Source organism: Juglans regia, chromosome 14 (assembly GCF_001411555.2).
Source record: "Juglans regia cultivar Chandler chromosome 14, Walnut 2.0, whole genome shotgun sequence".
In the NCBI taxonomy this organism is placed as follows: domain Eukaryota; kingdom Viridiplantae; phylum Streptophyta; class Magnoliopsida; order Fagales; family Juglandaceae; genus Juglans; species Juglans regia.
This window is the reverse complement of record NC_049914.1, coordinates 3,738,076-3,750,335: the sequence shown is the minus strand read 5'-3', so window position 1 is coordinate 3,750,335 and position 12,260 is coordinate 3,738,076. Positions and strand designations below refer to the sequence as shown.

The following is a 12,260-nucleotide window of genomic DNA, read 5'->3' as shown; positions in this document are numbered from 1 at the left end:
ATGATCTATATTGACTTTTTTAAAAAGTAAAAATTTGAATTATGAGTTACAGTAATTTTTAGTATATTTTCAAATTTGAAGATGAACTGTTAAAATTAACATTTTATTATAAAAATTATCTCAACTGCTTTTTTTTTCAGTTTTCATTTATCACGGTTTTCACTTCTTCTGAATGTTCTTTCACTTTCATTTTTGTGTTTAGTTTTGACATATGTGAATGAATAAATATTATTATTACTTTACGTATAATTAGTGTAACTGTAAAATATGAAAAACAAAATATTATTAAAAAAATAATATTATATACAAATTTCTTTTCTATTATTTTGGATCACCAAACAGTTTCTCACCCGTAACCTAGTCAGCACCTTCTCTAGGATTTTAAGAAAGAAGTAGAAATTTTTTTTGTATAACGTTAACAAAAAAAAAATAACATCTTAAATTTTGTTATCTTTTATAGATTAATATTACGTACAATCGTAGAAGGTGTAAGTACTATGTAATTATTTTAAAAAATAGTAGAATCTACTATTAAAAATTTATTTTTTTTCATGTGCATTCCGTATTTATTTATTGTTTTCAAAAATTACGCAATGTTTGCGTATTTTACGATTGCAAATATCATCTTGCTATGATGTTAAGTGATTTTTCATTTACAGCCATATATAATATCGAAGAGAAATGCTACATATCAGCCTACTGTACATTGCACTCTCGACACACTTCACATAGTTTTTTTTTTTTTTTTTCAACCCAGCACGTTAGGTGTGCTGGGGCTTCTACCAACAGTAGAGTGTGAAGATGAATTTTTCAATATCGAATACACACTTATTACATTTTTTAAAGAAAGATACAAGTTCATTAATAAACCATGGGCACAATCATGAAGCATTATAGTTTCCTATTAGTATATAGTCAACTGCATTAATAAAGATGATAGATGTGTCTTTTCCTAAGATATCATGATGATCATGATCATGATGAAAGCCTTCAAATATGGGCAATTTGCATGATCTTTTATATCTTAGCAGAGTGAGTAAACTCACTTGCATGATTCTTGATGCCTAAAGAAATCCTCAGCTCTTAATATTTATTAATAATATTCATATGCTTTTTTGTTACAAGCTGGTTCTGATTTAGAATCCAAATCACTTTAGCTTTTGTCTTTGACAATAAGAATAAGACATATTTCCAATCAAATATGGTTTACATATAAAAAAGAAGATAATTTTTTTCCCTAAAGTCGCGTTAAGATTGAAGTGACAAAAAAAAGTATTTAGTCGGTTACTTTGTGCAAGAAAACCTTTGGATTATGTGTTATTCTTATTAATATTATTATCTCAATGTCTTTTCATCAAAAGAAAGAATCCATTGATCAAATTGGATTTCTAAATAATATTTTTTTAATAATGGTAGTATGTCCTCTCATTTTGTCTCTTTATTTTGACCGCTGATATATTTAATTTTTTTTACTTACTGATTAAGGAAATGACTATTAATATATTGATATCAATTTTTTAAATATTTAAAGATGTTAAAAAAATATGAAAAAAAAATAAAAAAAATATGAGTTTTACCCAGGCAGCACACTCAACGGGCGGTCACTGCTGGCCAGCAGCCGAGCATCACTCATATTTTTTTTCCTGAAAAATTCTTGAAACTATTATATTCTCTTCAAATCAAATGGATACATGCATGAAACAAGTAAAAGCTCGGAGTATTGTTTTTAGAAAAATATTAGGTCTATAAAGAGAAGAATTAAAAAAAAAATACTTTACAAATTTAGATACAGTACGATATATTTACTTTATAATAATAATAATAATAATAATAAAAGGTTTTTTTCTCTTTTTTAATTTTTAAGAAATTCTATTTGCAGTCCCCACTTGGGGACTGCATGTGCAAGCCCCTTATTAAATGAGAAAAAATATCATTTCAGGAAGGATAGTTTTGTAATTTTAAAAAAATTTAAAGATAAAATTGCCTAGGCTTGCATTGCAGTCCCCAAATGGGGACTGTATCTAGCATTGCTCTTAATTTTTTCTTTTGATTTAGAATGCAATAAGTGGAACCCCCAATTGGAAATCCACTAGTTAAGAATCCACACTCCAAATTTACTTTTCCCACCCCTCCTACTTGCTTTTGGAACATCATCATCCTTGTCCAATTCAATTCAGCAGAATTCAAAAACTGAAAATGGGCATTCTAAAATTGGTCATGCATTAATATCATTTTCTTTTTCCATTTTGGTGTGACACTATCTATACATAATTTGATTACAGGGAAATCAAAAGGAATTTGAAATAAGAGTAAATATGGAGGATGTCAAAGACCTCAAGATATCAAAGAAAGAACAAACACTGTGAACAAAAGATCATTTACCCAGAGAAATGTACTACCAAAAAATTCAAAAATTAGGCCAAGATTCCCGAAATAGATGGAAATTGAGGAATCAACAGATAGAATTTTTTTTAAGAAAAATTCAATCAAAAAATATTGGTGGAATATTTTTTGCTTTTGTAACTTTACTAATATCCCGTGAGCAAAAAGTGTAATGAGAAATGAGATGTGAAAATAAAGGTTCGTTTGGATACTGAGATGAGATAAAATTATCTATGTATCCAAACAGGACAATATATATATATATATATTTATATATGAATTAAGGTCCTACCCATCAAACAAAGTATGAATCGGAAGAAAGAAAATTGGTGTGAGGCCACAAAAATAAACAGTAGCTATGGCCAATCGGCTGTTGCAGAAGACAAAAAGGATTCAATTAATAGGATATGAAAGTAAACATGGAACCAACACAATGGCCCATAATTCTTTGTCCCTATATTTATTTATTTATTTATTTTTGTCTAGAATGGGTCACTATATATATCTTTGAACTTGAACAGATGGATGTGGCATGGACTTCTTGTTTTTATGTGCTTTCGTCTTTTATTCGTTGTTTTCTCTTTTTATATTGAGATCTTTCATTTTTTAATCATTAATCTATGGCATTACTCATGTACGTATTAGAGATATTGCTAATTCTCTCTCTCTCTCTCTCTGTATAAAGAGATAAAAGTTTGTACTTTGCAGCATTATTTTGTGGGTTCCTAACTTGAGGGGAAATTTTTGGATGGGAAAACAAACATTGTATGTTAAGAACTAAAATAAAAAATAAAAGAATACCAAGTTTTGGACTATGTAGAGAATTGAATCATAGAAATATAGTTGTAAAGTAGTAGATCTTATGAAATTATGTCAGTTTGTGAATTTACTTTTATAAAATATTGAGATAAACTGATTGTCAAAGACTGGTTTGAAATAGATAATAGCGAAAGCAAATAAAGGAAATAACGACAATCACATACAATATATTAAGATTTAAGTGGTTCAGCTTAATGTGAGCTTAAATCCACTGTCGGGGTCGGTGTTCATGAATTTACTATCAACAACGATGGAGTACAAGAAATTAATTACAAAATCCTTATCTCAAAGTGTTAATACACTCTTGAGAATATCACAAGAGGACCACACTCTCCCTATATAAGTTTCAGCAGCTTCAAAAGGTACAAAGTCATAAATAAATATTTAAACATTTGTATTTATATTGAAACTACACGAATTCATATTTATAAGTATTCGCTCGAGCGGGTGTCGAGCGAACTCTCGAATTATGTTCAACTCGAACTCATTGTCAAATAGCTGATGAGCGAATTCTTTGGGTGAGACTTTGCTCGAGCGGCAGAGTCATTGTTCAAGCAAACAATCTGTAGAGATATTTTTTTAATAGGATTTAAGCTACTTCTTAGCAAAATGCGTGACTAAAATATTTTTCTTTATTTGAATTGGTGGGAATTAATCTTAATCATAATTCAGAATATCCTTGTAAGAGAGAGATAAATAGCATTAAAAGGAAAGGTCATTAGCTAGCTGTGTACGAGCAGCCTTTCGGCTAGCTTTAGCATTCTCTTTCCAGCTATGGTTGGTCACAAATCCTCCTTTTAAGGCATGAGGTATCCCAATTTTTATTAAGCGAAGGAGGGGATCGGGAGAGAATGTGATCAGAGAGAGATCATTGACCATAAACACTGATTACAGATGAAAAGAGGTCTAACTTTTTCTATCCACTATCTAAAAAAGTGAAATAAAAATAAATATTTATATATATATATATGATTTTATTATTTATTTTTTTAAATAAGTTGGGCTAATAATGCTGTGCACTGAATATAGGAAACGGAGAGGAAAAAGGTGTTGACACTTGATACATGCATCCTACTTATTTAACATATTAATTAATTATTCATGATTATCCCTAATTCCCAATTGCATTAATAATCCATAAATCCTCCAATCATTTAGCAGTAATACATGAATCGGCATCTTTTCATTTTTTATTTTTTTCCAAAATTACATCAAACCCTCTTTTCATGTTGCATGCATATCTCACTTTTTCTCGTTCTCAATTTGATCCTCGAACCTTCCTCTCCCCTTTATTCATGAAATTTTCAAACACAATTAAATTGCATTATTCAGATGCGAAACAAAGAAAAAAAAAGTTCTTTCTTTTAGGCCTTGTTTGTTTTCGATTAGAATATATTTTTTTAATATTATTTTAATTATAAAATTTGAAAAAATTAAATTATTTATTTTATTTTATATAAAATTTTTTAAAAATTATAATAATTAGATGAGATGAATTAAATGAATTGTGCTTCGATCAAACACAGAATTCACAATTTTAAAACCACTAAACAGGCCAACAGCTCCGCTTAACATTAATGAGCTTGATGAGGCTAAATGCACCATTTTTTTTTTCTAGCTTGCATTGGAGTGTCAAAGGTCAAAACATACATCCAGCTTAGTAAAGTCGATCGATGGATTAGCAGCTGAGCTAATTCATGTACAAAGGAGCTCAGAACCTAAGCCTAACTCCGACTATACAATTCTTCCACTTGTGCATCCCAAGCTACCATATTCTATTCTTATCTTTCATTTTTCCTTTCAGCAGTACCGGCTTTTTTGAGTTCCCATCAACCCAAAAAAAGTTCTTCAAGTGCTGAGTAGAAGAAGAAAGAAGAAAAGCAAAAGCAGTTTCTACACTTTGAGACTTTCCTGATCAATTTCTTTCGATTCCATACTAATTTCACCATTCTTTTGACCAAGATCATCAAACCCATCTTCTTCCGCGTCGAAGCTAGCGTGAACACTGTAGAACACGTACACTAGGACAGCTAGAGCCGAGAAGAATCCAAACCTCAAGTAGGATGGCCCACTCAGAGACCCCAGCAAGAATATGTTCAAGAAGATGGAAATGGAAGGTATCCAGGGCATCAAAGGGACACCCCAGTGTTCGGGCTTCCTTGCCTGAGGAACTATGCAATGGAAAATCTGCAATATTGTGAGCGCAATAACACCAAAAGCAGTGAGCACGAAAGCCTTAGGCTTTCCCGCCGGCGCAAGATGACTGACGAGGGTGAAGATGATGGAGGTGAGGGTAAAAGTGCACAAGAACGATAAGGTTGGGCGCGGATTGGTTGTCCCCAGGACAACGTAACGTCTGTAGATTACGGCATTTGCCACCATGTAGAAAACGAAGAGCGTGCCGATGGATACGAAGTCGAGGAGAACATCGAGGTCGATGAAAAGGGCAATGGCTGCCGTGAAGATACCTATAAAAAATGGAAATGACCATTACATGTATACATACATATGTGCGAAAGCATATGCTATATATAATACCACAAGTGACTTTATTTCCATCTGACTTCATTCATCATTCAGCATGCGAGACATTTCCAAATAAAAATTTAAACAAAAACATCTTAGCCACAAAAAAAAAATTAGACAAAAATAATGCCGCAGAATGACATGACTTAATATAATTCGTCAGATTATAAAATTAATTTTATTATAAAATAAATCTAATAAATTTTGTATAATCTCTGATATCAATTCTCATAATTAAATATAACTAATTATATACGAAACTATTGACATTACGAGAAAAAATTAATAAATTTTTTAAGGTCTTATTTATTTTTATCTAATTATTATAATTTTTTTAAATTTTAAAATAAAAATAATATTAAAAAAATATATTCTAACAATATTATATTTAATTTTTAATTTTTAATTCAAATTATTTGATAAATATAAACGAGGCCTGAATCTATTAGTGGGAATGTTTTCTGATCCTAACATAAATGAGAATAAATAGACAACAGAAGTACTACTTCATAATGACATTCCATAAAATAAACGTATTTTCATATAATAAAATAATTTTATAATCCATCAAATTTATTTAGTTTTATAGTAACAAAAATCATTTACCAATAAAAAAATAGTATAATAGACTGATATATTCACTCTTATTGTACTTTCCTCACGTTGTACTAATGTTTTTTAAGAAAGAGCGAAAAAAGAAAAGAAAAAAAAAACAGTGTCTTCACTGTCTTCAAACTGAAACGGTTCAATTGGGACCCATACCCAACGAAACAGTTACAACAGCGCACAGAGCGTGAATACAAAGAGTCGATACAAACGATTAATGTGGTCCATTAAGATTGTCAACAACGTTGAAAACAAAACAGTGTGTATGTAACGTACCAAGAAAAGCGGATGCGTTGACGGGCGTGGATGTCCTTGGGTGGACCCTGGCGAACCAGGCGGGGACCACCCTGGACCGTCCGATTACGCACAGGTACCGAGCCTGCCCCAGCATCGCCACCAACAGCGACGTCAGAATCCCGAAGCTGGCCCCCAGGCCGATCACGTTCGACACCCATCCCCAGCCGTCCGATTTCCCCCTGAACGCCTCCGAAAACGGCGCTTTCTCGTCGATCTGCGTCACCGTAATTGGACATGATCAGTAAAGGAAAAAAGTTCGACTTGGGGTCGAGGACATTTCCGTCATTTCAAACCCCCTCCTCCCAACCAGATTCGATTGGATTTTTATTCACTTTACAGTCACAGAATCCAACCAAAAATATAAAGAAATAAAATGCTGACAGAAAAAAAATAAAATAGGTTTTGATATTATCAATTACCATATCGTAGGGGAGGAGCTTCGACATTGAAGCGGCCATGAGGCAGTAGAGAATGGTGACGAGGATGACGGAGCCCGAGACTCCGATAGGGATGTCCTTGACGGGGTCTCGGACTTCTTCGGCCATGGTCGAGACCGCGTCGTATCCAATATAACTGATATAAACCGTGGCTGCCCCCTTGAAAACGCCCGACACTCCGTAAGGAAAGAAACCGGATGGGTGTTTCTTCGGGTCTTCAGGTTCCGTCAAGTTTCTCCAGTTCCCTAGCCAGAATCCCACCAGTATCACAAACACTATGAACAAAATGTGCAGCGCCGTCAACACCATGTTCAACACCGAGCTCTCCCTCGTACTGAAAGCAAAAGATCATGAATCAATGTGACGTGGGATAGGAAAACTGTGAATGCGAAAAATAAAGTGGGGCAGTGAATGCGTTTGTGGTTTTGGACCTGTAGCAGATGATGAGGGTAATGATCAAAACGACGACGACAGCGACGATATCTATTTCGTTGAACCCGTGAGGGAGTGAAGGGACCGTGAGTCTCCATTTAGCAGTGGGGATTCCAATAGCTGTGCCTAGATAGCTGGTGAAGCTTCTTGCAACGGCGGCATTTGACATTACGTAGTCCATCACGAGGTTCGCACCGGTCATAAAGGCCGCAAACTCACCTGCACAAATTCTAGTAGAAGAATTAGTACCGGTGGTTGTGACGTGCGATTAGAAGAAAATTAATCTTCAATAAAAAGGGGGTGGTGATAAACCGACCAAAGGTGACGCGGAGGTAGCTGAAGGCGCCACCGGCGACGGGCATGTCGACGGCGAACTCGGTGTAGCAGAAGGCTGAAAGGAGGGCGCAGAGGCCGGCAATGGCATATGAGAGGATGACGGCGGGACCGGCGCTGTGGGCGCCGCTACCGGTGGTGACGAAAACGCCGGCACCGACCATGCCGCCTACGCCTAAACCAACGAGGTCGAACCATCGGAGCGTCCTCCTCATGTCAGGACCGGAGCGGGCCCGGACCTGGCTGAGCTCAGCGAAGGAGGTGGAAACGGAGCCGGCTCGGCGAGCGAGGCGGGTGGGGGTGTGAGCCAGTGCCCGGAGGTAGGCTGGGAGGCTGGAGAAGGAGGAGCCATGGCTACCCATTGGATGCCTCTCTCTGAATATTTGGTACACTCAGGTTTGCTCACACTGAGTTTGCTTGGTGGGATGCCGGATTATCGTTAGAGATGGGTAAGGGCCGGTTTTATAAAGGGTGAGGAAGGGGAGTGTAGAAGGAGATGTTAAAAACTCTGGAAGTGCTCTCTGACAATGGACGGTGTGAATGCGCCAGCCATATGTCAAGCCGAGCCGAATATGATACCTTTTGGGACTAATAGTATTTACGGTCTTGGTGGGCCCATCGATGATAAATCAAGAAAAGTGATATATACAATTTTTATTTATTGAGAGATTGATATATACAAATTTGAAATACATAAATCTGTCCAACTTTTTTTATAAAAATATAGACCTTATTATAAGAAGAGAAATTCTATTTACAGTCTCCATTTAGGGACTGTATGTGCAGGCCCTTTATTAATAAAAAAAAACATCATTTCAGGAGGGATAGTTTTGTAATTTTTACAAAAAATTAAAGATAAAATTGCCTAGACTTGTATTGCAGTCCCCAAATGGGAACTGTATCTAGCATTGCTCTTATAAAAAAATATAAAAAATTATTTTTTTATTTAAGAGATCCACATTTTTACTAAAATATTTGTATAAAGTTTATAAGATCTATATATAATATTATTCAATAACAATTATATTGTACAAGCGTTACATCAATCATAAATAAAAAGATAATATTAGATATATTTATATTGTATAAGCGTCGTGTATATTTTTTAAAGAAGAGTGAGGTTTATTATTAAAAATTTATTTTTTTATATTTATTTATATTTATTTAAAAAAAAAATACATAGTACTTACGCAATCTATAATTATAAATATTATTTCTCTAAATAAAATTATGCGTCAATTGGCTCATAATAACTCAACTTCCTATTTTTCATGTGGAGCATATGAGTAAGATCACACAAAACTAAATAAATTATAAAATGATATGATTTGGTATGATATATATTATATTTATTTTATAATAAAAATAATTTTACAATTTAAATTATTAAATGTTTCCTAAATTAAATGACTGAGATTGATTTCATTGCATGCAATTAATGAGTTATTTTCTTATAATGTAGTGATAAACCTTGGATAATGTATATCATTTATGTAAAGAATAGAATTGGATCGTCTTAATGGAAAATACGTGTGCCAATAAAACGTTTCAAGAACATATTGTGTTGTGGCTTCGTAATCTGAAAATATATTGAAGTCGTTGTGGACTATGGAGATGGTTGTCTCATGATGGTGTTGGTGAGATGTCAATTCCTTATACTTTTATAATTTGCTATATTTTTTACAACTATAAAGATGTAGCTTTATATTATATATTGCTTGTGAGCAACGTAGACATTACCATTGAATGTATATAGTAGAATTCACATATTATATACTGTACAAGTAGTTTAAATTATTTATTTTAACTGATAATTTTTTGTAAGATAATAAGAGATCTGCTATTAGTCATCTCTATACACCACATTTTATTTTATTTTATTTTTAATTTTTTTTATTCTTTATAAATTAATTAATTTATTCTATCCATCATTTATATACTTCACGTTAGAAAGAATGTATCTTTGACGAGTTTATTTTAAAATCTTAAAAGTAAATACTAAAAGTTAATTTGGAAATTAAAAAAATGGAAAAATATATTTTATAAGTGGCAGCTCTTATAGATCATGTACAAGTAGATTAAGGGCTGTTTGAAACTTTTATTTAAGTCAGTTCAATCTAATTATAAATTAATTTAAATTTTTAATTTTTAAAATTTTAAAATATTAAATTAATCTTAACTCAAAATATATTTACACGTAGAATTTATAATATTTTTTAATTCAACATTTTTTTATACGCAGAATTTATAACCTTTTTTAACTTCTCATCAATACATATAAATTTATCTTAACATTCAAACACATTTAAATTTATCTTAAAGTTTTTTTTGAGAATATTTCATTATTATTTATTTTTTTATCTATTTTTTACTATTTTTTCATTATTATTTATAAAATAGACGACATCAATATTCAAACGCAACCAAAGATGCATATGATATTGTATTACAAATATTAGAAATTAGAGTAAAGAGGCGATTCATGTGAACACCACTCGGGAAGTGGGGGCCACAAGGGAACGAACCCTTAAGATTGAACCTCAAATAGGTGCGTGCGTGCGTTACCTTAGAAAGGAAAGAAATAGACGGTGACGAAGCATTAAGATAACGCGTGTGTCCCATAGTGACACGTGGGAGAAAAGTGAAGATTACATGGGGATAAGCGCGGATTTGAGTGCGGCTGAGGTAGGCGGCGTAGGACACGTTGCCCAGAACGAAAAGAGGACCGGAGATGGGGAGGGAAAGGGGAAGAGAGAGTGGACTCAGGGAGTTCGGTTTCGGTTGGCGTCAATATCTATGTCAAAGAAAGACATATCCATTAATGATATTTATCTTTATCACTCTTTTTTAAAAAAATTAAAAAATTAAAAAAATATAAATCATATTATTTTCTCCTAAGAAAAGTGTGATGCTGATCTAATAATAATATATGATTAAATATAATATTATTTGAAAAAACATATTGTATGCCTAAAGAACTATTTTGTTTTTAAAAAATAATATTTGTAATCGTGAGTGTACAAGCGTCATATAGTTATTTTAAAAAAAATAAATAAATATGAGATTCACATAAAAAAAAATTAATTTTTTAATAATAAACTCTATTCTTTTTTAAAACGACTGTACGGCGTTTGCACATTTCATAATTATATATATAACATTACTCTAATACCCGAGATAATTCAGCTCCTATTACTTGTAACACAATCCTTTTGTTCAATTATGATATTTAAGATCGGCAAAAAAAAGAAAAAAAATGGTGTATATGGACATTGAAAGGCATTATAGCTCACAACTCAGCAAAGTTATTAGTGACATATCCAAGAAAATATCTTTCTGAGTGGATTTTGTTGCACGCCTAAACCAGATGTCAATCATCTCCCTCCAAGTCCTACTTTCTCTCCACGACATGCCTAGAAGAGCTGCACAATGTCTCCAAACCTGGGAAGCAAACTGACCTGCATATAAAACATGATTAAGGTCTTCATAATTTCCTTTCTCACAACAATCTCATTTGAAAGCCAAGACAATGCCGACCCTACGAATCTGGTCATCCACACTCAACCCATTGTTTAAAGCTTTCCACATAAGATCAAAAACTTCTTTGGAGATGAGTTTATGCCAAGTCCAATCAGCCGATTGGACTTTTTGAACCCTTATTCTAACACAGTTCCAAGCACTTCTAGTTGAGAATTGTCCATCATCCTGCTTAGTCCAAACCAAAACATCAACCCCTTTCTTTCTACTAGCAAGGTACTCCAATAAGGCTTCAGCTCTATCCGAACCCACTAATCTCTTAATCAGTGTCTCATCCCAACCATTATCCATTCTACACTCTTTTATTTTCAGCAAAGGAAGATCTATGGGGAGTTAAGCACAAAGTGAACCATTATCTATCCAAAAATCAATCGGTTTACAAATCTTTTTACAAGCCATCCATTTTCTTTTCTTTTCACCTCCCGATTCTCCCCAAAGAAAGTTGCTTAGAAGACGATTAAGAGTAGAAATGGTACGTAGTTTACAGAACTTGTAGAACATCCATGAGATGAGTAGCCATAATTGCAAGAACATGCCTTAATAAAAGAAGGCGCCCACCAACCGATAATAAATTCATCTTCCAGCCACCATTCTTCTCTCTTACCTTGTTCACAAGGTCCTCCAAATAACAATTTTTAAGTCTACCATTAACAATAGGAACCCCAGGTACTTCAAAGGAAATTTTCCTTCAGTGAAGCCCGTACACCTCAACAATACCCTTTTCCTTGCATTAGGAATAGAGACAGATAAAAATATGGCAGTTTTGTCCTTGCTAATCAATTGCTCTAACCATCTTTCATATTGTTTAAGAGCTTTCAAAAGAGCAATAACTGACCTTTTAGCACCATTAGCAAAAATCGGAATACATGAGATGAAACACAAAAGATGTAC

At 33.3% G+C, this 12,260-nt stretch overlaps 1 protein-coding gene across 1 annotated transcript; it reads right to left on the bottom strand.

Annotated features, from left to right (window-relative positions):
* Window positions 1-4,743: 4,743 nt before the first annotated feature.
* LOC109020540 (cationic amino acid transporter 7, chloroplastic-like) lies at window positions 4,744-8,379 on the bottom strand. The gene is made up of 5 exons (XM_019003019.2): window positions 7,816-8,379; window positions 7,499-7,718; window positions 7,050-7,401; window positions 6,610-6,844; window positions 4,744-5,669 (listed from the first exon to the last, which is right to left on the bottom strand). Exons 1-5 carry the CDS (start codon window positions 8,192-8,194, stop codon window positions 5,095-5,097), a joined length of 1,761 nt encoding a protein of 586 aa, XP_018858564.2. The 5' UTR covers window positions 8,195-8,379; the 3' UTR covers window positions 4,744-5,094.
* Between the last annotated feature and the right edge of the window lie 3,881 nt (window positions 8,380-12,260).

Excerpts from the sequence above, each read along its gene's own strand:
- LOC109020540 (XM_019003019.2), bottom strand. The coding sequence starts at position 8,194 with ATGGGTAGCCATGGCTCCTCCTTCTCCAGCCTCCCAGCCTACCTCCGG. Across the intron at positions 7,719-7,815 it reads CTACCTCCGCGTCACCTTTG|GTGAGTTTGCGGCCTTTATG; the intron begins GTCGGTTTATCA and ends GAATTTGTGCAG. Across the intron at positions 5,670-6,609 it reads CAACGCATCCGCTTTTCTTG|GTATCTTCACGGCAGCCATT; the intron begins GTACGTTACATA and ends CATTTTTTATAG.